Source organism: Onychostruthus taczanowskii, unplaced genomic scaffold, assembly GCF_017590055.1.
Source record: "Onychostruthus taczanowskii isolate IOZ18803 unplaced genomic scaffold, ASM1759005v1 scaffold65, whole genome shotgun sequence".
Lineage (NCBI taxonomy): Eukaryota > Metazoa > Chordata > Aves > Passeriformes > Passeridae > Onychostruthus > Onychostruthus taczanowskii.
In genome coordinates this window covers 1369107-1395812 of record NW_024504233.1, presented here as the reverse complement: position 1 = coordinate 1395812, position 26706 = coordinate 1369107, and the positions used below count along the sequence as shown (strand labels likewise).

General features: G+C 40.2%; 1 protein-coding gene across 1 annotated transcript; it reads left to right on the top strand.

Annotated features, from left to right (window-relative positions):
* WDR47 (WD repeat domain 47) lies at positions 1-26603 on the top strand. Its single transcript, XM_041420755.1, has 15 exons — positions 1-232; positions 5802-5968; positions 7674-7757; positions 8300-8384; positions 10021-10823; positions 12924-13047; positions 15651-15829; positions 15932-16189; positions 16870-16945; positions 18251-18408; positions 21022-21191; positions 22060-22230; positions 22626-22757; positions 24242-24460; positions 25210-26603. The coding sequence occupies exons 2-15, from the start codon at positions 5811-5813 to the stop codon at positions 25350-25352; spliced, it is 2760 nt and encodes a 919-aa protein (XP_041276689.1). The 5' UTR covers positions 1-232; positions 5802-5810; the 3' UTR covers positions 25353-26603.
* Positions 26604-26706: the final 103 nt, after the last annotated feature.

Sequence of the window (26706 nt, the reverse complement as noted above, 5' to 3'; positions counted from 1 at the left end):
CCGCGGCGGGGCGGCTCCGACCCGCCCCTTTCGCTTTCCACTTCAGCAGCGGCGCCGGGAGGGCCCCGGGGCGCCTCCGGGCGGGTAGCGGGGTGGGCGGTAAACGGAGCGACAGCGGCACCAGACAGAGTGCGGTACTGGGCCGGGTCCGCCCGCCGCACAGCCGGGCCCGTCGCCATCTTCCTCTCCCGCCCCGCCGGTGCCGGCGCGCACGGGCCGCGGGGCCCCGCAGGTGAGCGCCGGGACGGAGGGCGGGGGCCGGCGGGGCTGCGGGTGGGGGTGCGGCCTCTGCGGCCCCAGGTGGGCGCTGCCCGGCGTGTTCGCCGGCCCCGGTGCCCGTCCGTGTCTCCCCCGCGGGGGGCGCATCGCCCCGGCTGTCGGCTACGCCCGAGCGCCGCCGCCCCTTTGTTGTGGCCCGGCCGGGGCAGCGCTCTGTGCCCGGGGCCGCCCCGCGGGACCTGCGCCGGGGCCGTGCGGCCCTGCCCGCCGCTGGTGCTGAGCTCACGTTCCCGAAATGCTGCTGCGGGCTCGGCGGCGCAGTTCACCAGGGCGGCTGCTGTAAACCCGCCGGTGCCGGGTTTCCTATGGATTCGCGCGTGGAGGGGGAGAAAATGTTGGAACAACGCGGGAGATTACAGTCAAAACGCGTTAATATATAGGCTTTGGAAGTTGTTTAGCTTTCCTTGTTTTTCTGCGCTGTATTTTTTTCCCTGTGATGTGAAGTATTGCATAATTTAATGTCACCTTTTTGTCATTCGCGGTGCGGAATGCGCTGGGCAAGGCGTGTGCGTGTTGTAACAGGGGCTGGTGAATGCTGAGGGCTCTGCCGTCACCTCCCCAGCGTGGTGAGACAGGAATTACCGGGGGCTCGAGAGCAACAGCTGATCTAAGCAGGGGAACAAAACGGATTACTGGATGGCAAGCCAGTGAAAAATCTGTGTGAGGCAGGAAAGGCTGGTGCGTGAGAGGACACCGGTTTGCTGTGTGTTGGAGTAAAAAAGGTCTCAGAGTTCAGCTGTGCAAAGTTTAGCGAAGGTTTTCTGTTGAGGCCTTAGTATGCTCAGTGCATTTCATTTGAGATAATTAATTGTGTGAGTTAGGGTGAAATGGATGTCAGCAAGCTCTGCTGTCTGCTGTGGGAATCAGTTGTGATAAAAAATGGGCCTATAGTCTTCTTCCCTTTTTTAAATTTTTTTGGGTTTTTTTTGTAAATTCTTCTGATATAGAATAACTGGAAGATTGGGGGCCCTTCAGAAATGGAGCCACCAGGGACTGACTGGACCCCAAGTGTCCTGTGGGCTCTGTGTAGCCAGAGGTCTGGAGCGGCCTCTGGGAGGGCAGGAGAGTCAAATGTAAGTGACTGTGGGGTGGATTGAAAGGTGAAATAGCTTAATGCAAAATAGCCAGCTTTTGAAATATGTATGACTTGTTCACACTGAGGTTTTCTGTGACAGCTCACCAGGATGCTGGGGTTGTTGGGTCCGCATCGCAGCTGTCAGTGAACCGAGGCTCCTAATTTGGCATTGAGTGTCCCTTTCAATGTGTCACTGCTCTCACAGCATGACACTTAAGATTTGAACTATAATATTTTTATAGTATTTCAGAATACAAGAAAATGAGAGACTTTATATTCCCTGCCTGGTTTTCCAAATGTATATTCTATGCTATTGGCAAGAGATTTGTTTCAGTTGATAAATTAACATATGAATAATGCTTACTGAAGAATTTCACTACTTTTTTAATATTAAACTTTTAATTTTTATAATATGAATGCAAATGCATTTTAAATTTCTTCTAAGAAAGCACTAGACAGTCTCTCTCTTTAAGCTACCTATCTTTAGATGCTTCTAGTTTATAAACATTTTCCTGAAATAGTTTATTTATATGCATAAGTGGCTATAAATGTGTTTAATGTTTTAAGAGATTTTCTTATACTTTTAAAACACGAGAGGGTTCTTGCTGTTGGCATGTTCTTACATGAGCAAGAACAGAGCAAGGGTGAAGCCTCTCTAGCTGGGAGATTTAGCATTAGGTATTATGTTCCAAGGAGCTTGTTTGAACAACATCTTGTTCACTAAAGTTGAAGGGTAAGATGTCTCAGTTTTGTGGCAAAAAGTTTTTTGTTTTCTTGATGTAGAAAAATAAATACAGAAATAGCAGAAGAGGGAGTGGACAGGAGAAGGAAGAGAGATGTGGAGAAGTGCCATTCTGAAAAGACTGGGCAAGATTAAAAAGTTTTATCATAAATGTGGTTAATACAAGGCACCTGAAATATTAAGCTCTAATTCTCATTTGCTTTCATTTATACCTCAAGCTAATGCTGTGCTTCAATCTTTCTTGAGTATTAGAGCTTGAGCTGATCAGATTGTGACGTTATGTGCCATATGTGCCTGCAGAAAGCAATACAGTGTGATGGACCAAGGATGCAGCTTGAGCTCTAATCTTGAGTTTCCCTGCTGTTCTTTGGTCTTTAATTATTATTATTTTTATTTATACACATACTGACATGCCACTGAATGTCAGAGAACCTCATAGATTTTATAGTGGTGATGTGTAAGCCTGTGTATATTTATAATTTCATGATAGAATGCTGCTTATTATTTTGACAGCATAATGCTTATAAGAGAAGTCTGAGCTCATCAGACTAAAAACTATCAACTGTGTGAAAATCTTCTCTAGTAGGTTTACTGTTCTTTTGTAGCTATTTGTGTTGCACTGATAGGGAACGCACACCGAATATTGCCATAATACTGTTAATGGATGAGCTCATCAGTGTACTTCAGCTCTTTTGCAGTTCAGTATCCAAACTAAGTCTGGATGTTGTAATACACTTTTCTTTACTGTACCCCAAAAGTGCTGTTACTAGTCCTATATCAAATATGGAGGGTGCAACCATTCTTTACCCTGATTTATGAAAATTAATTAAGTGAAGTTAAGTGTTCAAATTGTCAGAGGTTTTATGTTCAGGACAAACCTCTTATTTTTAAAAAACTACAATGGAAAATGGAAGACAGCTCACAGATGCTGGATTTTACATAATGTATATGCACTGTGAATCAAATAATATGCTCATTTTGTCATCACTATAATATATAAATAATTAGGACAATCTTTGAAACTGTGTAGGGTGGCTTCCTGTTTACACTTGTGTCCAGCAGAGCCTGTTGAAAAGAAAGCTGGACTTGGTGTTCCTTTCTTCAAAGGAATTCTTAGTCTGATTTTTTTTTTTTCTGAGGGAGAATCTCAGTACAGCTTTGCCTAAGCCTTACTTTGTCTTTTGACAAGAAGGTTAATTGGTTTATATAAAAAACATCAGTGTCATGAAGCATAATAAAAGAGAAGTGTAAATGCTTTAGATGAGATTGTGAATTAAGATGTTAATACTAAACTGCTGGTTAAATTTGTATTGATTTTTTTCCCCTTCAGTGTGTAAGGGTAGGGTTGAATATTTTCTCTGGGACCAAAAATCCATATCCAGTTGCCAAAAGGGGAATTTTAGACAGCGCTAAAACATAAGGAAAAAGCATCTTTCTAAAAGTTCTGGATTTTGATATGTGGGTGTGTGTATCTTTCTTTCAGCAAAGCTTTCTGCAAGCCAGTTTAATTTTTTCTTTTACCTTTACTAGCTGAGAGTGTGCTTATGGTCTCTGGGCGTATCTTTCATGAAACCCACCAAAATACATGGTGATTGGAGTCTCTGTGACTAAAATGACAATTAGACCCAGCCATTTTAAGAAGTTAGGCCATTTCATCTGGCACAACTAGGTCTCTGTTGTTCCAAAATAAACCGTGCTGCTATAATCAAATGCTTTGCTAGTCAAATGTTTTGGCAAAAACTTAGGTGGAAAAAAATTGGCATACAGTTGTGAGGAAGATGGAAAATTTGGGGGTTTAGACAGTAGTGCAATAAACCATGTTATTAAAGCCTACGGTTTTGTATCCCTTCAAGTTCACTAGCATTGGTTTACAGTGATCAATGAGGAGTTCCATAGAATAACTGTCTCTTCCTTTCCTCTCTGGTAAATAACTAATTTCTTGTTAATACTCTGAGTGTTTGTTATTTGGCTTATTCAAACTTACTCACATTTTGTGCATCTTTTCCTAGTAGGAGGTAGATAGTTTGTTAACACCAGTTTTCCAAGGATGAGGTATATGAAGGCTGCATAATTTTTCAAGTTGTCTTGGAAGATGGGTTGCCCACAGCTGGCTGTCCTTCAGTTGCTGGATCTGCATAAGTGAATGATTTCCTGAGGGAATTAAGAACAATTTTTATGTCCCCTTTTGAATTATAAGGAAGAATCACTAGGAATTATAGGCTATCGCTGTGGTTGTCTTGCTCTGTGTGGTCATCTCTCCTCACCTTTATTCATTTTCAGTATGCTCCAGTGTCTCTCCTTCTTCCTGGGGCTGTTGCCTCCTGCTGAGGGTTCCTCACTGGTACTGGTTTCTTCTCTGGTCTTAAACTGATTATGAGAGTGCACTGAAGTCAGGTTAAGCCTTTGCTGCTGCCAGAGGGCAAAGCTGTGCCAGTTCCTTGTGCCAGCATGGGTGCCCGTGTGCCCATGGAGTGAGTAAATGTTGAGTTGCACCTGGCTCAGCACACAGAGGTGAGAAGAGGAACTGCCTCTTTTTGCAGTAGTAACATGGGATTAAACTGAATTTTTCCTGTTGTTAAATCGTATTCTTGTTGTTACCGGAGTGCTGCTAGGTGTGGGGGGGATTTGGTTTGAGTTTTTTAGGGCTCCTGATAAGGCACTACTGTGCAGATAGGCTGTGTTAATGGGTTTCTCCCTCATCCCCAGTTCTTTCTCAGCAGATCAGTTTAGGAGTTACTTGTAAAGTCTTTGTACCATTTGAAAAATAAAGTTTGACAGCTTCTACTTTGTCATACTTATTGGAATCAGGTGAGACTTAGTCAAAAGAAGAATTTAATTTAGGTTTCCTAAGAGGAGTACACGCTGCAGTTCTTACATCCTTGGAGGAATTGTATTGAAAAGGAACTTGGACCTTGTATCTGTGGGGGCTTTAAACAAGCAGCCTGCTGGCCCCAGCTGCATCTGCCCACTTTCTCTGGCTGGCTGGACAGCTCACTGGAACACTGAGCCAACTACATGAGCTGGTGGAAAAGCTCCTGCAGTGGCAGAAGTGAGGAGGGCTGGGGCAGGGCCAGGAACATGTCTGGAGGCAAGAGAGTGCATGGAGTCTGGCAGCCAGCAGGCCCTGTCTTAGGCCGCCTTGGGCTGGCAGCTTTAGATCCTTCGTGAGGGGAATAGACAGAAATAGTCATCTTAGGAAGGAAGAATAGAAACCCCTGGCCTAGCTGTCATATGCTACTTCAAAGTTAAGGTAAGGAGAGATGGCATTTTTAGTGTGCTGTGCTTTTTATATGTGATAGAAATATTTAAGTTCATATGTGAGAGCTCTAGATGATGACATAGTAAGTGACTCTTCTGCTCTTTGAACTTCACTGTTTGCATTTCAGAGAGGAAAATTTTACATATTGTAGACTCAGTAAGCACAATATTTTCATGCTGCTAGAGGATTGATTTCTTGGTAGATTTTTATCTAGGCCCCTATTTATGTATAGGACAGAAATGGAAAAGTTGCAGGTGCATTGGTAGACCTTAATTATGGCTTCATAGTCAACTTCAAAATCAATTACTTAATCTTGTTTAATTTTTGTAATGCCACTATGTTGTGTCCTATAAATCTGCATTTTTATTTTTGTTGGTAGCCAACATTTGCTAACCAAGCAGAAAATAAGATATTGATCACAGCTAAAATTCTTTCTTTCGTTTTAGGCTGCCATCATGACGGCTGAAGAAACAGTGAACGTTAAAGAAGCTGAAATAATTAAGCTAATACTAGATTTTCTGAACTCAAGGAAGCTTCACATCAGCATGCTGGCACTTGAGAAAGAAAGTGGGGTCATTAATGGCTTGTTTTCAGATGACATGCTCTTCCTAAGGTAGGACTTCTGTTTCTAGTGCTTAAATACCACATTTATGAAAACCAGGAGTTGGACTGTGATTCAGTCACCAGCCCAGTGCTACTAAACAAGAGATCTTAACTTATGCCCTCATCTTATGCTGCATTTTCATGGTCCCATCCTGTGGCCAGCCTTGCAGTGTGTTCCAGCTCTGGAGTCACTGACATCCTTCTGTGAGCCACTCGGAGTCACTGACCAGGCAGCAGTAGCATGCATTGACATAGATTTTTTTTGTTTGCTTGTTCCTTTTAACTTTGTTCTTTTTCTGGCAACGAATTTAAGTGGGAAGGAGGCTTAGCAAGTGCCAGTGCAGACTAAGCTGGGGGAAAACTATAGGCATGAATAAGATGGGAAAGGAAGGGCTGTTGGCATCTGTGGTGTGCCATTATCTGCTTACCCATCACATGGCCCTGAAGGTGTGGTTTATTGACTTCTAGAATGTTTTTACAGTATTTTAGTGCTGAGATCAAGGATGAGTGGTTTCCAGAGCTTTTCCCTTAAAATATTATGTGCATTTCAGAATAACACTTAGATTTATCTTAAATTTAACAACATGAAAGGAGTATATATTATCATCAAAGCATGAGGGTTGGTGCAATTTACCATAGAGGATATTTCCCTCAATATTATTAAAAACAATCGATATACATCCATACTAGTTTTTCAGCATTGATGATTTCTGTTCATGCCATTAATGTTCCTTCTGTTCACTTAATAATATTGAAGTATGAGAAAGTAACTTATCCAGCTCATCTTGAAACATTTAAAAATACATTTTATCACTGAACAAACCTCACCTGTCTTCCCTTTTCATTAAAATTATATACATTGGACTAAAATGAAATGAATGAAGAACTGCAGAAAGATTCAAGTTATTAATTCAAAGTTTTTTTTGTTTCATTGTTAGCTTATTTGAAGAAACTCATCTTTGCTTTGTAGGCCTGAACTTTTACAGAGAGCTCTGTGTGATAGGAGGGCATGAAGAAATTGAGCTGCTCTATCTGTGCAGTCCAGCCCACTGATCCTGGAGTTGGAGCTCCTGTGCTGGCACCCTTCCTGCCAAGCTCTTCCTCTTACATGCTTAATATGGGAGCTCTTTATTTTCCCATCCCCTTCATAAAATAACACCAGCAGTATTTATACAATTAAATTGAACTCATTTTTAAGTTCTCTTCATTTATTTGGATATATTCATTGAAATGATACCTTTATTCAAACTCTTCAAGGAACACTTTTTGCTGTTTTTTAATAAAAACAGGTAAAGCAAGAGACGCAGGACCATTTTGTCACTTTCATTTATTTGGATATATTCATTGAAATGATACCTTTATTCAAACTCTTCAAGGAAGACTTTTTGCTGTTTTTTAATAAAAAAATAACAGGTAAAGCAGGAGACACAGGACCATTTTGTCATTTTTTTTATGTGCCTTTAAAAGTACTTAAAATTTGTCCTTCTCATATGCAGTTAGTTTTTCAAAATATTGAGAACAGACTTTGATTTTGCTCTTACTGTTAGTGTTTTGAAACATTTAATTTGGCACTGTGCACAAACATTGACTTTTCAAAGCAGATTGATGACCTGTTGTGTATTTAAATTTTTGTTTTGTATTCAAATGAGCATCTTACTTAGCAAAGGGATGTTCTTGTCCAGTGACATTCAAGGAATGATCCTTTCTTTTCCTAGGCAATTGATTCTTGATGGCCAGTGGGATGAGGTTCTTCAGTTTATTCAGCCTCTTGAATGTATGGAAAAATTCGACAAGAAAAGGTAAAATAGAATGTATGTCAGAGTTCAGTTTTTTTGAGTTTCGGAAAAGACATGGATTTCTAAGTATTGTCTATAAAAATGGTGGTTATGAGTTTTTCACTTTAGTTTTTGGTGGTTTTTTTCTAGCCTATGTGCTGTGCCTGTGTTTTTAAACTTGTACTTAAAATACGTGCACACATTCTGTAATGAGTTGTCATGTGTCATACACTTTAGGAATATGATGCATGTTGTACACCCTTTTAATAGATGCTCTGTCATACTTCTATTCAAGAAATAATATGATTGCTATACTTGGGGTTTTTTTTCTAATTAGCCTTCTGATATTTGTAATAGAGTATTTCTGAAAGCAATTATGGAAAAAATATTTCCTGCTTTAAAAAAAAAGGTGTCGTGGTTACCAATTTTTTTAAATTCCTGAGTTCCTTGTCATGACTATAGCTATGCCTAACTCAGAAATTCAATGTAAAATAGCCTGCTTGTCTCTAGAATAATGTTTAACTACTCTGGAGCAAGATGTGTAGTATTTCTCTTCTCACCTGCAGGTTTCGTTACATTATTATGAAGCAGAAATTCTTGGAAGCCTTATGTGTGAACAATGCAATGTCAGCAGAAGATGAGCCTCAGCATGTAAGAATTGCCTCTGGTTTGGGGATTTTTTTATAGTCAGAAAATCTCTTGAGATTAGTTTGATTAAAGGCAGGGCAGAAGCTCCCAGCATTAAATACACAAATTTTTGCTATTACCAAATGGTTTCATAAACACTGGGTAAAGTAATCAGTATTCTTTGGAAGTGAGTGGGGCTCCCTGATCTCAAATACAGTTGTACATACAAGGGTTGATTGAAACTTTGCAGATAGATCAGTGACCATATGCTGTGTCTGTGGTCCTGACCCTCAGATTTACTTTAGACCATTGTGCTGGGCTCTCAAAGTACAGGGCTCTTCTTTTTAATACTTTTTTTCCCCCCAGAAATATTGTGAAGCAGGTCTTAGAATCACAGGAATTTATTGTGGTAATTTGAGTCAGATGAAAATTTGAATGGATTTTATGCTTAATTTTGGTTTGTTTTGGAGAAAAAGGTCAGAATTGTTTCTTGAGGGAGCAGATGTGTTCACAAAGGACTCTTTCAGTTAAATGTGCAAACAGCAGGAGCTGTGGACTTAAGTTTTTGATATGGAAAAATACATCAGCTCATACTGGCAAAGAAGGTGTGCAGATTGTGAAATTAGTTACAGTTTTTCATTTATGTTGACAGCACAGTAATACCGAATTTCGAAGACAAAAATGTTACGAAATTAAAAATGAAGAATGGCAGTAGTTTTAAGACAAGTGATTTTGTTTTCCAGACTAAATTGATTTTAATTCTGTCACATTACACTTACATTGTACTTCAGGGTTTTTTCTTGACAGAGTAGAGAAATTCAAAAGTCTTATTTTTCTAGTTGTAAATGGGAGGAGTACTAGTCCTTTGATCTCTCAATCTGTGTACTGTTACTGGGATAGCAGTAGAGGTGAGAAATCAGATTAATATTCCTTATTTTGTCGTTACCAAATACTGCAAATGTGGTGGTGTGGTGTGGGTCAAAGTATTGCAGTGTCTAGGTAACGTGGGTAAGCGAGGATTTTTACTGGTTTTTAAATCTGTGTAACTAAAAATGTCTGATTTTGTGTATTTAACATGGTTCTTGGCTCTTAGCTATCAACAGGCTTTGTAATAAAGCCCTCTATTCATTTGGAGGTCTTATCTTCTGAGAACTCTTTGAACTTTTTTAACATTTTTGATAGAAGAAGAGAAAATCTCAGTATAAAAGCTGCTAATCACTGGAAACTAGAGCAATCTACAAGGCTTTTATTAAAAGCTACTGGCATAGGTTTTAGAAATAAAGGGGAAAATAAGTCAGCTAGCTTTGAGAATGGAAGTAACCTTTTGTGCTACAATAGAATTGGAGCTGCTCAGTCACAGATTAGAAATTTTAAGCCCATCAAACCTGCAGTGACATGAAAACATTCCATGAATTTGTAAAAAATGGGACTGGATGGGGGATTCTAGAAAGCCAAAGCATCTAGGAATTTGTCTCTGTTGTAACTACACTTGGATCAGCAATTTCAGACTCTATATGAATTTTTAATTAACATACAAGCAGTAATAGTAATAAATGAGTGATAGCAGACAAATTCTGTTGTTGCCTGTTCTTCGAGTGTTTTTTTTCTCGTGGAAACACACGTGCTGCAGATTGCTGTGTTGATATGAATGTCTCCATAGCTGGAATTCACCATGCGGGAGGCCGTGCAGTGCCTGCACGCGCTGGAGGAATATTGTCCCTCTAAGGAAGACTACAGTAAACTGTGCTTGCTGCTGACACTGCCTCGCCTCACCAACCACGCCGAGTTCAAGGACTGGAATCCCAGCACGGCTCGGGTGCACTGCTTTGAAGAAGCCTGTGTCATGGTGGCGGAGTTCATCCCAGCGGACAGGAAACTGAGCGAGGCCGGCTTCAAAGCAAGTAACAATCGCTTGTTTCAGCTTGTAATGAAGGGACTGCTTTATGAATGTTGTGTGGAATTCTGTCAAAGTAAAGCTACAGGAGAAGAAATCACAGAAAGTGAAGTATTGCTGGGCATTGATCTCTTGTGTGGTAATGGCTGTGATGACTTGGACCTCAGCTTATTATCGTGGCTGCAGAATCTGCCAGCTACTGTGTTTTCTTGTGCTTTTGAACAAAAGATGCTTAATATTCACGTTGATAAACTCCTCAAGCCCACGAAAGCTGCCTATGCTGACCTTCTGACACCTCTTATCAGCAAACTTTCTCCTTATCCATCATCCCCAATGCGACGGCCTCAGTCAGCGGACGCTTACATGACCCGCTCTTTAAACCCTGCCTTAGACGGGCTCTCGTGTGGATTGACAAACCACGACAAGCGGGTCACAGACCTCGGGACCAAAACTTCTCCCATGTCACACTCCTTCGCTAACTTCCATTACCCTGGAGTACAGAATCTCAGCAGGAGTCTCATGCTTGAGAATACTGAATGTCACAGCATTTTTGAAGAGTCACCAGAGCGGTAAGTGCTGCTGGAGCTCTGTTTTCACCTTAGCTTATGTTGCACTGTTTCTGTGTTCTTACCTGCACTCTAACTGGGAACATAATTTTAACACTGAAACATAATTTGGTTGTTTAAATTCTGTTGTAATTAAACTCTGTATAGAGGGTGTTTTCTTCCTTATGCTTTTATGTTCTAAATAGATTTTCATGTGTGTTCCATTTTTACCTTATTAAAGTTTCCTAGCACAGAGCACAAATGTGCTCTGAGTAATACGGTCTAGCTAGGGTTGGTGTTCAGTGTTACTGTGTTCTTCCCTTACAGATAGAGCTATTTCACTGTGTCCATTGACTTAACTCCCGTCTTCTTTCTCCATTGCATTCTGTCCTCAAGTCTCGATAAAGAATTTTGGTCCTGACACTGTAAATTAGTTACTTAAGTACACTTCAGCAATTTCCATATCCCAGTGAAGTTGGCAGAAGTGACAATATGCCATTGTTGTAGCAGTATCACTTAAATTGTTACAATAGTAGTTCAGCTGAAATACTTACTTCCTATATTTTAAACCAAAGATGAGTAAGGCAGCTGAATGTTTTTTGTATTATGTTTTTTGTATCGGACTTTGAGCTAGTTGGGTTATGCTATTAATAAGTTCTTTAAGGAAATGTAGACGTCTAAACTGGCTTTTGAGAGAATGTCCTGGTAACTGGGAAAAATGGTACTTAACAGTTGAAAGTTTATCTTCATGTTTCTGCCTGGCCTTTCTTTTCATCAGCAATTCTGTCCCTTTATAATGGTTTTACTCAAACTTCCCTAGAAAGCAGCTGCCAGCTTTTTTGGCCTCTTAGAGGACCAGATGGGAAACCAGCCCTGCACTTGGGTGCAGTGGCCAGCAGATGACATTTGGGGCTGTGGTGATCAATCCAGGCCACAGCTGGTGTCTCTATTAGTTTTGCCTTGGAGCAATATTCCTTATGTTGTGTTATGGTAAAGAGCAGCTGTAATTAAACTTGGTAAAAAGGAAACAAACACTGCCAAACTGATGTCAATTCACCAGAGATAATGGAAAAACAGTAATATAAGTACCTCCTGAAGATACTAGTTTATGGTGAATCCTCTAATATTACTGGTCTTTGGCAATCCTTATCACTTGTGTGAGTAGCCCAAGGTCCAGTGATAAAACTGATTATTGAGAGGTTTTTAATTCCCTTTTCAATATTGGAGTACTAGATTAATTCTGCATAAATAGCATCATTGTGTGGGTTAAAGAAGATGATTAATTGCTGCAGCTCTTTAGGTAGGCCTTTTCATGTGAAGTTTGTAGTTTGTAACATGTTTTTTTCATTAATAATTCATCTCTTGAAAGCTAGGATTAGAGGATCAGAATTAAAGGATTAGAACTATAGGGCCAGACCTGTAGTTTTCAAGAAGGCATTACATTTTTCAGACAAAAATCCAAGTTCAGGTGAAGTGTCCAGCCTAAATAGTAGTATTTGCAAGGGTGGAAACTGAGCTTTGTGTAAATCTGACCTGTCCAAGGCTTCTAATGTGTTCTGTGCATCTACTGGTTGATTGCCAAACCATTTTGGAAAGAGTGTCATGCAGAAATACTTACAACACAAGAAAAGCAAAAGCAATATAAACATTTTTCTACCTTGCACTTTCAGGAGTGTTCAAATCCAGTGTTAAACATCCATGGATATTAGATTGGTAGTGGTAATTAAACCGATAGCTTTGGGAAGAGTTTAGTCTCATAGTATATCAGATGCATTTTGTGCATATAATTGCTTTGAAGTGGAAGATTTTGAGTAATTTATTTAAATTATGTAGAATTTAAATGTAGGGATAAAAAGAAATGAAATTGGGGTGTGCTATGGTAGTAAGGCTTTTTGGAAACTGACTGTACTTTTTGTTTGTCAGGGAGTTTATTTTCTTTCGTGTAACATATTGCAAGTGGCATTATTTTTTCCCTAAGCAGTATCCTCAGTTTGATGTGACTTAAGTAGTTTGCATGCTTGTGTTACCAGGTCTTACTCTAGAATGTTATCTTTCTCCACTTGATTTTTTACTCTTAATTTTTCTCAGTTAAGCATCTCTTCTTTTCCATGTTGCTGCGAGAAGTGATACTCCCGTGGAGCCCCAGCATCCCATTGGCAGTGAGACCTCGTGCCAGAGCTCAGCTCCAGAAAATGAACCACTCAGTGCAGCACAGAGTCAGGGATCAGCCAAACAAGAGAAAAATGAGGTAGTGCTTGTTTGTTTAAAAATAATGAGGCCCTTTGAGCTGGGTTCTGATCACTTCATAATGATTTGTCTTTGTGTGGAGAACTTCATGCATGACAATGGGTTGCTTTGAATCTTGTTTTTACTATAGTAAAAATGCCATATTGCATCTTGTAAAAGAAACTACTACTTTTTGTCCCCCCATTGTATAAAGTTCTGCTGTCATTGGAGGTTGTAATGCAGCTGATTAGAGTACCTTGTCACATCAGCAGTCCAGCTAAACTGTTGTGTATATCTTTAAAAGGAAGGGGGGAAAAAGGCCAACAATGTTAGATTGTGTTAAACAGTGCTTAAGCCTCCTCTTCATGTTCAAGTGAGAAATCCAGCATATAGCTTGTAATTTTTGGTGTTAACATTAGGTTTTGTAGGTCACCTTACTTCAGTTGTTGTCTAGAACATAGAAAAATTAAAATTGGGCAATTCCCTTGTAAATATATCTTTGCTATTCAGAATCCAATAGCATAACTTTTTTGAATTCATATTTGAAGGCCTGTGCCTTGACTATCTTTTTTTTTCTTTTTTTTTTTTTCCTTAACAGCAGTATGGGGTAAGTGAAATAATACCTCAGAAGGAAACAATGAAAACAGTTACCTAGTCTATTATTTTTCCACACTCAAATACCAGTCTCTATATTTGGTAGTGAAAAATATCATTGAGTGTGCTGTCTGTTTTGTTTGCAGATTCAGGTTTGATTTTCTTAGGTAAACTTTGTCTTGGCTTATGGCATCTATGTGGGACTGAAAACCAGCCTAGCTTTAACAGGGCTGTGTTCCAGTAGGCTCTGTGTTCTTGATTGAGGCAGTGGGGTCTACTGTAAGATTAACAAAGTCCTCCCCATTTGAGGACTTCACTCCCCTGAAGGACTTTGAGTCCCTTCTCTGCTGCAGTGGTGTTTTGTATGCATGTTGGAAGGGAAGGAAGAGCTTAGCTAGGTAGAGAACAACAGGGCAGGCTTTGAGAGGGGAAAAAAAACTAAAACAGATGCAGAATTTGTAGGAGAGAATGAGGACAGGAGGTGCTGTAGTGAAGATGTTGGCCAGGCTGTTATACACAAGTAGAAATAAATGTAGTACCTGGTGTAATTTCATCTTGTTTTGTTTCCCACATCATAGTGGTGTATGTATATACCTGTAGCAGTAAGAAATTAATAAAAGTTTCTTTTCAGAGCTTTGTTTTTGATGTGTTCCTGTAGAGGCTGATTTAGAAGCCAGAGTTTATAGAATAGAGCTTCTGAGCAACATATTTTAGGTTTGCATGTTAGTTGGGAGTAGTGGCACAGAAGAACACAAAAGGTCAAAAGATTGAATAAAATTGTAACAAACAAGTATCAGTCATGAAAAGAAGAATAGACAAGAATATACTTGTTGTTTAGCATGATAACCCAGGGAATGGGGAATAGTTCATGAATTTCAAGTACAGAAAATAAAGACTTTTGACTTCTGTCAATAATTTGGAGTTTCTGAATTGCAAGTATTCACCGTGGGAATCCTAAGGTGGTAAATATTTTGCAAATGCAACAGCACTAGGAAATCCATTAGAAATCAAAAAAATTGTGTCAGAACAAAAAATCATAATACCAGTGTTGTTAATAATTGTTAGTAGAAGAAATGCAAAGGCTGTTACAAAGACAGAATGTGTATGAATTGTCTGAACTAATGCAGAGTTATGAGGATGTCTTATATAACTTTAAATCATGGATGACAAAGCTGTCACTCCAGAACACGAACCAAAAAAACCATGCACAGTTGGTTTTTACTATTGTTATTTTTTTCTATTAGTATTTTTCTGTTTTCTTCTTTTAGGTAAATATGCAGTTTGCTTTTTCCCTTCAGAAAATGTACGGCAGTTCAGTGTGGATAATCTGGCCTTGGACAAAAGTGTTTTTGGTCTTCTGTTTGTTCATTTTTATCTTGTTCTCAGCTGTTAGCAGAAAAGTGAAAGAAAAATGAGGTTTGGGAATGCAGAAGGCAGCAATTCCTGGGCAGCTGGTAGTGTGGGAAGCTAAAGACAGCATGTAAAGGAGAAAAGGCTATGAGAAAGGAAGTTCAAGTGTTGACTTGGTCCAGAAAATAAAGAATTTTAGAGTTAAAGCAGGCTTCAATTTCAAAAGTAAAATGTAACACTTGGGTAGACTACTGCTGCAGGGAGCAGTAAAATGGGTCTGCAGACTGATGGCAGGGAGGTGGCAACGTGGCAGAAGATACTAAATTTGTAATGCAAGTATGACTTACATAGTTTTCTGGGTTTTATTTTCAGTTTTCAATCACTTTTTTGTTTTGATCTTAAGTAATACTTTAAAAATGTTGTAGGAAAGAGTAGTCTCCTTCAGAACTATAGGGACTGCTATAAAGGCAGAACTGTGAATAGCATAGGCTGGCAGTGCTTTCTCTTTTTAATATGTAAATTGTATCTGATTTTAAGGAAGAAGAAAATCATCACTCCTCAGAGATTCATCTCCTGGCTTTTTGATGCCTGTGTTGAAATACTGAACCAGAAAGTAAATATTTATGTTAAATTCCACAATTAACTATTTAAATTCCATCTGTGATCCTCATTTCTTTTTAGCTTCGTGATTCCACAGAGCAGTTTCAGGAGTACTACAGACAGAGACTACGTTACCAGCAGCACTTAGAGCAGAAGGAGCAGCAGCGACAGTTGTACCAGCAGATGTTGCTAGAAGGAGGAGTCAATCAAGAAGATGGAGCTGACCAGCAACAGAACCTTACTGAGCAGTTTCTTAACAGGTTGGGGGAGTTTCATTCTTCTACTCACCCTTATCCCTCTGTAAGTTCTCATAATGACCTGGTTTGATGGTTTGGGTTTTTTAACTTGTCATTTGTTATTAGATCTATCCAGAAACTAGGAGAATTAAATATGGGTATGGACAGTCTTGGAAACGATGTACAAACACTTAGCCAGCAATGTAACGGGAGCAAAGGGATTGCATCTACCAATCCAGCCAGTAACTTCACAGCAGCACCTTCAGATGGCAGCCAGAGGATAACTACTGACAGCCCAAATCTTAATACAAGCACTCCTCGCAAGTGTGGATCAGCTAATCAGATACCCTTTCCTGAAGAGTCACCTGTACAGGGGAGCCAAAGGTGAGTCACTGGAGAGCATTCAGGAAATGCCCTTCTGCTAGCACTGTGGGAGAGCTGTTTGTATTTCTCTTTAGCTATCAAATTAATTTGTCATTGAATAGGTGTATGATCAGTGTTCTCTAAATATGTATGTTGGGATTATAAAGTCTTTTTTAAACAGCTTTCATGAGGAATAGTGGTTATTTGTTATGGCTTACATTTTATGCTTGTTTTTAATTTTGCACTTTTTATTCCATCTTGTATGTTTATTTCTTGTTTATTTTGTGTTATTCTAAGTTTCTGGAAGCTTTTTTATGAAATGCAAACTGGATGAAGGGAGAAGCAGGGCAGAATGGGAACTGAATTTCTTCTGTTAACTAAAAGTAGTGCTAACCTGAAAGAAACAGTAATTCTTCCACCTCTCTGTGTGTACATATTGTATCTATACATAGGTGTATTACAGAATGAAAAATATTTTTAACTTGAGTTCACTTGTTCAGTGCTTGGAGTTGCTGCAAAAAGGGCTGTCCCTTGTAAAAGCAATAATTTAATGGTAGTGATTCAGACATGTATAACACTTTACACAGATTAGTCAGTTCTGAGAATGACTGAAACTGTAACTTTAGTCTGAAAAATACTTACCAAAAAATCTGTCTCTGCTCTTGTTTTGTTTTGTGATGTTAAACACTTCACCAAATCAGTGCATCAGAGCATGCTGTCACTCAGCCACAGTCAGAAGACTCTTCAGGAAGTTTATCTAGGACACGAGGCGATGAGGTGAGTTTTCTTGTTGTCTGTTGTTTGTGTTATCAAAAGATTCAGTACTTGATCCTGAGTGTGACATCCTCTTCCTGTTAAGAGGTATTTAGAATGAATTTTGGTTGGTGCAGTGCCTACAGTCGCAGAACCATTGAGATTGGAAGGGACATCTGGAGACTGAATCCAAATGCACTTCTCAAAAGAGGGTTGATAGAGCAGGATGCTTGGGGCTGGCTCCAGTTGGGTTTTGCATCTCTCCAAGGATGGAGGATGTTTTTCCAGTCTTCGTGGGCTACCTCATCCTGGCTCCAGTTGGGTTTTGCATCTCTCCAAGGATGGAGGATGTTTTCCAGTCTTCATGGGCTACCTCATCCCATGTCTGACCACCCTCACAGTGTTTTTAAAATGCCAAAAACGTTGAAGTGGAATTTTTTTACTTTATTTGGTGTTCATTGCTTCTGGTCCTTTCACTGGGTACCACTGAGAAGAGTCCTGCTCCATCTTCTTCACTCCCCCAGTCCCATATTTGAATGCACAGGTGAGATGTACACATGCACACCCTGCAAAGCCCTTCTGATCTCAGGGCCAAACAGTACCAGCTCTTTCAGCTTCTTCTTGTACAACAGATGTTCCAATGGGATGTCTTCTACAACCGCTGTTTTGTGTTTTCCAGGTTAAAACTTTGAGTGTTGTACTGCAGTCAGTATGGTCTGAAAAACCAGGGGAATAGTTAGTAGGGAAATAACTGCAATAAGTACATTCCAATGTTTCTGCGTAAATAAAAATCATAGTCTTGGAAAGATGGTCATGAAGTCGCAAAGGGGATGATATAATAAAGCTCAGCATAATTTAATGATAACTTTGTGCTACATACAGGGTGAAAATCTGATTCTATGTTTAATATTATGTTTGGTTTAGAAACTATGTTTGACTTGGACTGTTTTCAGTAAAAAGGCAGCTTTGTTCCCCTTGCAAGTTTCACACAGATCAAATGTGTTTACACAGAAGTAAACTGCAGTATTGCCCATCTGAGGTGGCCTGTTTAGAAGAACAAAAGCAGGTGGAAGTTTGGAGGGAGACTGAGAAATACTAATTAATGTTATCTGTAGAAGTCAGTTGAAGAAAAGAGCTTCAAGAGCATTCTTGGACTTGGAGTAGACCTTGCTTACAAAACTGTGCTTTGAGTGATCCAGCCCGCTGTGCTGCTACTTGTTAATACTTGGCTACTGTAGCTTTACATTATTGCACAAAGTAGTCACACCTACTTTTAAATGTCCAGTTTTACACAGGAAAGCCTAATTTTACTGTTATCCTTCTACACAGGATGACAAATCAAAAAAGCAGTTTATTTGTATTAATACTCTAGAAGACACACAAGCTGTCAGAGCTGTAGCCTTTCATCCCAGTGGGAGTTTATATGCTGTTGGTTCCAACTCTAAAACTTTGAGAGTTTGTGCCTATCCAGAAGTAATTGACCCAAGGTAAGAAAGCTAATATAATAATTTCTTTTTCTGTATCATAGCACTTCTTTTCCTGCAGCTACTGATATCTGTGTGTTTCATATCTTTATTTTATTGTCATAAATACAGCAGTGCTGTCCTTGGAATCCTGGACTGCTAAACAAACATAAGATAATGTGCTGAAGTATTTGTATATTTGTGGTCTACTTCTTTGCTCTCTGTATTATTTACAAGATGTATTGCCACAAGACCACACTTTTGCTTATAAAAGTGGGGGTTTTTTGCCTCAGCAGGTGGGCTTCTTTGAGTTTGCTGGTTGGCCTGTGGTGTTGATATTCCAGCTGTAACAGTGGGAGAAAGCATGTGTCAGTTCCCAAGCCAGCACAAGCTGGGCTTCACAAGATTCAGTTTCTGGTAGGAGGACAGAATTAACAGTAGAGAAAGTTGTATCTTCTTGACTTCTACACAAAACTTTGTTAGAGTGTGTCTGTTGGTCTGCTTTTGCTCTAAACATTGGTTTTTAGGTATATTGGTTCCTTGATTGAAAAAGCATCATTTGTGGTTTACTGTGCACCTGTGTTTTCAGTTTCCTTTCCACCCATTTTCATTAGCATGGGGAAAATATACCTGAAAATAAGTACTGCCACATCAATAACAGTCTCCTTAATTCTGCTTCACTTACATTATTTTCTTGGAGGAGGGGAGAAGTGCAAGCATCTAAAACTTCACAATTTTATGGGGAGCTACAATTGTGCACAGTGATTCTTATGTGGGACATCTTCCCACTTTAGGACTGATGTTCAGGCTTCCAAAGTGTTCAAAAAGTAATCTGATTATTCTTTTCCTCCTTAAATATCATCAGTAAGGTAGCCTTTGAAGTTTAATTCCAAAATATTTATGAGCAATGCATGACACAACAAAAAAAGGAATTGATTTCTGTTACCTAATACAAGGCAGTTTATTGGCCTTGAAGCCCAGACAGCCTCTTGACTGGTAAGCAGTGCAAAACATGTTGGCTCCTGCACAGCTGCTTATTCTGCTTTTTGGGAAAGGCTGGAGCAACTCTGCAGCCTTAGTTTGTACTTGCAGTGCACAATCTGATGTGACAAGAGACACAGCACATCTGGACATGAAAGCTGAAATCTCCTTAATTCTGAACTTGTACTTCTTCAACTTACTGTTGATTTGAACTATGCTTACACTTTGCCTAAAATACTTCATCATGGGATTTACAAGTCAGCAGAGAGATTACATTATCTTAAAGATATTCTAATCCTTGTAACAACATGAGTCTAGACATGCATTCAGAATTATGTGCTTTTTAAAGAGGTTGTGTAGAATAGTTCTTCTTTGAAGCTCTGTTGGGCCTATTAAACTTCTTTTTTACTTGTCCTTCAAAGTGATACATTATTCGAGACAGGTTAGTTTGGACTTGGTTTTTTTTTTTCTGTTCTCTAAAGGTATAATAGTAGTGTGGGGGGTTTTGCACACCTCTAAAGTTAAACACTGACAGGTACATGTTACAGTTCTGCAAATGTTGCTCAAATAATCACAGTGCTTCCGTGCAGAGGATTGGCAGCCTGCGGTCTCTGACCTGGGTAGGTGCTCCCATGTCCTGGGAGAATCAGTGATCCTCCACACTAGAGATGTGGTGAATCCAAACTCAGAGTGTGAGATAAGGCATTAGGCCGTTTAGGGAGCTCTGTAGTGTGTTGAATGATCCTGATTTAGGCTATTCTGTAATGGATTTCCTGTCTGGCAACAAATTAAATTAGCTGCCATGTGGGTTTATTTAGTATTCTTTACTAAAGCGATGTTAATCTCCAAAGTTTTTCAACAGGCTTGGGTGATTGTCTTCTGTCATTTCTCTCTGCCTCTTCTGTTCAAGTATTTATAATCAGGTTTATGAACTTTTTCAATACCAATTTAATTTGTTGAATTTCTCCTGTTGATGTTACTGGAGTGATGGATACTGCAATACTTTATCCTAAGTACTTGATTTCCTCCTGCTGTGAGAGCAGAAAAAGAACATTGCAGGAAGGTAATTGATTGCAATCAAGGAAATATAAATTACTGTGACTGTTGCTTTTATTTCAGCAGTGTGTAAAGCTGATATGGTTTTACAAATAAGAATCTATGGTGTATTTAGATGCTGTCAGGATTTTTGCATTAACGTAAAGTGATAAATCTGTTTTTCTTGCGCAAGCTTGGCCTACTATTGTTTAATTGAACTTGTGCATATTCAAAAGTGGCCATAGAATTAAGCTTTTGATGTATGAAGGATGTAGAGAAAACTCACACAAGTTTCAGACTCTGGGGATAATACTTTGTTGTCCTATAGCTAGTAATTACTATAGTTTATCTGTATCAGCCCTTTACAGATGAATGGACTGGGTAAATTCTTTTTGCATGTTCAGTCACAGATAGAATGGGAAGGTGAGAAAAAATTGAAAATGAGAAGATCCTTTTGTCTTTAATCTCATATATATGTTTCAGTGCAAGTAGTTCATATGAATTTCATGTTACCCAAGATAACAGAAAAATAGTATCTTCATTTTAGAATACTTTGTTTCCCTTAGAAAGAAAAAGAAATATGATGTTTGGTTTGTTTTTTTTTTTTTTTTCTTTTACCAGTGCTTATAATACTCCTAAACAACCTGTAGTTCGCTTCAAGAGGAATAAGCATCATAAAGGATCAATCTACTGTGTAGCCTGGAGTCCCTGTGGACAGCTGTTAGCTACTGGTTCTAATGATAAATATGTGAAAGTGCTGCCTTTTAATGCAGAAACTTGTAATGCAACAGGTACTGTGTGTATATTTAGTTCAAAGAATTTTCAATTCTGTCCAGTATTTGTCAAAACCATCAGTTTACATTGATGTTTTGTTATTTTTATTCCAATATTTGAATTCAGTCGCTTTTCCCTTTTACTGTGGTCTCTGTCCAGCAAAGAACCACTGAGAGGTTTAAAATTATCTTTGGGCTTTTGTTTGGGTTGGGTGGCTGTGTTTTGGTTTCATTTTGCAAGACTGGTATTGTTCTATTTCTTGGCAGATTCCTCCCCACAGAAAGTAAAACAACCAGATATTCTTACCCACTTCTAGAACATGGTTGTCACTAAGAATTTATCTCCACTCCTAGTTCCCTTTTCTCTTGCCTAGTTCTCTCTTCTCACCATCTTAAAAAGGTTTCTGTCCTAGCAAATACTACTATCCATGTCCACCCCTCCTAATCAATGTGTTGAATGTGGCTCTTACCTTTTCTGTTTTGAACTTAGTCTGCCTTGTCCTTTGTAGTGCAGTGCTCTCAATGATCTTTTCCTCCTGGCAAAGAAAACCTTTTGAGTTCACCAGAGTTTACAAAAAGAAATAAATGTACACTGTAAGAAACCTTGCCTGCAGCTGGCAGTGGTGATGGTTGGCCAATGTACATTTTGCAAAGCTTTAGGAAGTAGGAAGCTCAAATGACACTCAAACCCAAGACTGATAGAGATTTTATTTGAGCTGCAGTAACTGAAATAGTGTGTTCTGTGCTGAAGTGCACAGCCATGTTTGCACTTGGTGGCATGTTCACTATAAAATACTCTGTATTATCTCTGTAGCCACTTTAAAGAGCACAGCCCTAACAAACAACGTATGCCTTACTTTGTTCCCTGATTTTTAATTTATTTCAGGACCAGATTTGGAATTCAGCATGCACGATGGGACAATCAGAGACCTTGCTTTTATGGAAGGCCCAGAAAGTGGTGGTGCTATTTTAATAAGTGCTGGAGCAGGGGACTGTAATATTTACACAACAGATTGTCAGCGTGGACAAGGCCTGCATGCCCTAAGTGGTCACACTGGTAGGTGCAGTGTGGCTCCTGTCACACTTTGAGTCTGTATTATATTCTCATAAGGTTGTTGGGTTGTTTGGCTTGATTTGGTTTAAAGGAATTGTGGTTTTCTTTTTAGCAAGACTTTTTTTTTCCTCTCCCAATTGCTCTTGAGGTATTTTGAGGGGAGGTGGGCAGTGTTTGTTGTTCAATATGTTTGCTGTTCATTTAATGAAGAGGGTGCACACCCCATTCCAGAGAAGACACAAAGCTGGGTGTTGTCATACATTAGTGCAATGGATCATACAAAATGCAGGTTTTCTACGGGATTGTTAAGTCTCTGAATGCAAAAAACAGTCCCAACTGCAATATTTCAGTGTTGGGTTAATGATGCTAGTCAAATTAAGAAGTGTTCTTGTTCACAGGACATATTTTAGCACTTTATACATGGAGTGGCTGGATGATTGCATCTGGATCCCAGGACAAGACTGTAAGATTTTGGGATTTGAGAGTGCCAAGCTGTGTTCGTGTTGTGGGAACAACATTTCATGGAACAGGCAAGATTTGCTATCATGCTTCTAACCATCCTGGCATGAAAGTAGACTTTGAAGATGTCCAGGTCACATAGAGTGAATGTAAGGGAGGCTGTGGCTGGCACAGGAGGGCAGCTCAGCTTAAAGAAAGAACCTGTGAGGGCATCTGTACCTGTGGGGTTGGTTTGTTTGTTTGTTCCTAAAGTAATATTTCCTTTCATAAGATGGGTAGTGCTTTTGCCTTATGACTTTCAAACAGACACTTTTAAGTGCATTCAAATACAGCAACCTAACTGAAGTCCTTGAAACTTGAGGGCCAGGGTGAATTCCTTGCAGTATTCCACATTGTTTCATAAGAGTGGCTTTCTTTCCTGTGATGGAACAGATACTTTCTCATGCAGCTTTAATACTGTCTTTGCTATGATTCAAGTGTGAATTATGGCTTCAGAGTTCTTAGTGCTGAACCATAAAGACTTTTATTCTTAGCTGAGTATGTTCATCTGTCTTGGTTTGAAAGACAGATGTCTGCTAGGCAAGAGCCTGCCTTAGAATGGAGAATGTGAACTCCCTCCCTCCGAATTATTACAGTTTTGAAATTAAGGAGCTCTCAGGCAAAGACACGAGATAGGAATAGCAGTTCTTTACTGGTGTGTATAACAAGGCAAACAAACAACAGCAGCTCTGGCACTGACGAGCAGAGCCCGGGACCCAGGGACGCTTCCCTGACCGCGTTTCCCTCCGGTGCAGTTCCGGGCGCCGCCGCCAGGGGCGCTGCCGGCTCCGGGGGCAGGCCAGTGCGGTGATCCGCGCGCGGCGGCAGGGGGCGCTGTGGCGCGGGCAGCGCGCCGTGATGGCGGCTGGGCCCACAGGAAGGGCTCGGGGGAGGAGAGGCTTCGCCCCACAAACCCCGGGGGCAGCGGATCCCGGTGCCCCAGCAGGGCTCTGAGGAGCAGCCAGCTGGGACGGCAGGCATGAGCAGAAATCCCGGGGCGGTGGACGAGATGTATCAGAAGCTCCGCAGCAGTAGCTGGAAGAGCGGCACGTCCCGGCAGGGCAGGGGGATGCGGGAAAGAAGAAAGGCGGCTCCCGGCTGGGTTATGGCGCTGGCAGCCAGTTCCTTCCAATTCCTTCCCGCAAGCCGCAGGTCCGGCTGTTCTCCTCCGAAATGCAGAGAGACCGCAGCCAGCCCCGTCCTTTACCTGCCCAAATCCCGCTGTATCCCACCCCTCCGAGAGAAACTCCCACAGAAAAAGAGCTGTAGCCAAATGCTGCCCTCCTCTCCCCACCTTGGCCACTTTTGTTTTAAGTACCCAGTAGTTAATTTCCTAGCAACTTATGGGAAAAACTTCTATAAGTAAAGTAGAAAGAACCCAACCTCCAACATCACCTTAAATATGAGGCCAGCTTTCGGTGTTCTACAATGCCATGTGTAAAATAAAAAAGCAGTTGGCTGTTCGCAGCAGCGCAGCTAACGGAGCCGCGCGCTGTTGGGTTGTGTGGCCCTGCAGGGAGCGCGGTAGCCTCGGTGGCGGTGGATCCCAGCGGCAGGCTGCTGGCCACGGGCCAGGAGGACTCGAGCTGCATGCTGTACGACATCCGCGGGGGCCGCATGGTGCAGAGCTACCACCCGCACGGCAGCGACGTGCGCTCCGTGCGCTTCTCCCCGGGCGCGCACTACCTGCTCACCGGCTCCTACGACATGAAGATCAAGGTGACGGACCTGCAAGGTAACGCAGGCGCTGGGTCACGCGCTGGCTCCTGTCTGGGGCTTTTAACGTTGCGCTTGAGAACTTGGCTCAAGGATCAGGTCTTACTTTAAAAGGGGAAGAAATAGTAGAGCTTGGAAAGGTTGGATGTGTATATATGTGGTTGTGTGCGGTGGAAGTTGGCTGGTTGTGGTGCTGAAAGTGTAGGCTGTGAACTGAATCTTGCTTCGGGGTGAGGGTCTCATGACAGTAAAGCCATTAGTTAACACTCTTGCCTGGTGAGACGGCCGTTGCTTTCAGACAGTATTCATAAAATTGACCATTAAAAAAATGCCCTAAAAAAGTATAGTAGTTCTCATGGTGAGACGGCCGTTGCTTTCAGACAGTATTCATAAAATTGACCTTTAAAAAATGCCCTAAAAAGTATAGTAATTCTTGTTTTTATTGGGATAAGTTAAGAATAGGAAAGATATTGGGTGTGTCTAATTGTCTTGATTTTCTTGCACCATTAAATTTTAATCACCTTGTGTAAAAACTGTGGAGATCTGCCTTTTTAAGTTGTACTGTGTCCAGTAATGCCTAAACATTGAAACACTGGGGCGTTTTGTTATGCTCAATGTGTGTGAGAGAGAAAAGGGACTCAAGTGGGCTTCATAAGGTGACATACAGATGTAAGCTTAAAGTAAGCAAACTGGTTAAAAAAGACCCTCCACGCAAGGGCTAGGATACAGATTCATGACATGAGTAATGATTTCTGTTCCTCTTCACAGGGGACCTGACGAAGCAGCTTCCTCTGATGGTGGTAGGGGAGCACAAGGACAAAGTTATTCAGTGCAGGTGGCACACGCAAGATCTTTCCTTCTTGTCCTCTTCTGCAGACAGAACTGTAACCCTTTGGACCTACAATGGTTAGAGTGCAAACAAAGGCAACTATGCAGCTAAAGCACAGAGACCCGAGACTATGGAACTGTCCAAACAAGTAATAATAATGAGGCTTTGAGAGAGCAGCAGTTGAGCAGGAGAGTGTCTTGTCAAGAGGAGGGGCATCTGTCACTGATTTTTCTGGTTTCTAGGAGGTCTTGGTGTTTTTAGTATATTCTTTTGCAGTGCTTCCAGTCTTCCATGTTGAACTCATGCTGCTGTGACCTATTGTAGTCTTGTTGCCAAAGTCTATGAGGAGAACTCTTCTGTTGTTGATGTGCACTCAGAGTAACATGAATGATGTGTTTACAGTTTGGTATTAATTGCATTCCTTGTTCTTTGCCTCAATGAGAATTTTGTATAGAAACTTAAGTTGAGGAACACTTTAATCAAGTCTGTATGTAACTAGTTACACACATAAAAGAAAAACTACTTCCACTGTTTTTTCAGGTTTATTGTATTCATCACTTTTAAACAAGAGCTCAAACTTGATAACATCTCCATAGTTTCAACTTTTTAGTAAAAAAAAAAAAATCTGAACTTTAAAGTTTGACTAGGTAGTAACCACTTCTTGATTATAGTCCATTATATAGTGGGGGTTTTTCTTTCTTTTCATCTAACCCGGGAAAAATGTTGCTGTTTTTACTACATGACATTATTTTGAACCAGCTAACATGTTGGAGGGGCAAAAGTAAAATATTGACTTTTTTCAGTAGAAACATGTAATATTTTACTTTTTGAATGCAACAGAATACCTCTGTGTATAATGTACTGTAGAAAAGAGTGGATTGGCAGCAGTTGTCACAGTGAGTTTAATGGCTATCAGTTTTTCAAGCAAAAGGGATACCATTAATGCTGTAATACAAACCAGCATGGCTTAAAATGCTATGTCTGCATGATAATTTAAGAATTGTTTAAATTCCCAGTCCAGAAGCTTATCTGAATTTTATTTCTTGCACTGTTTATGTATGGGAAATTGCAGTTTTATTTCTACAAAACTTTAGATTCTAATGTTTATGTATTGTTATATTTTCATATTGTACAGTTCCTTTTACTTTTTGAAATATAAACCTTAAACTTTAGTTTATTTATTTATTTGAACTGCAGTTACATTTTGGATTCTCTTGGTTACTAAATTATATGTGCACTGTAGCAAGCATTTTTAACTATCGTATAAAAGTGGAAAGGTAACTATAGAAGTGTATCTGTGCTATAATCTCAATAAAGACCTCCAACACCTGCACCCATTTGATCTCTTATTTTTAGTTCTTGGTTTATAATTCCTCAGACCAACTATGATACAACGGTTTGACCTATGGTTTAAGTATGCCAGAATTATGAAATAC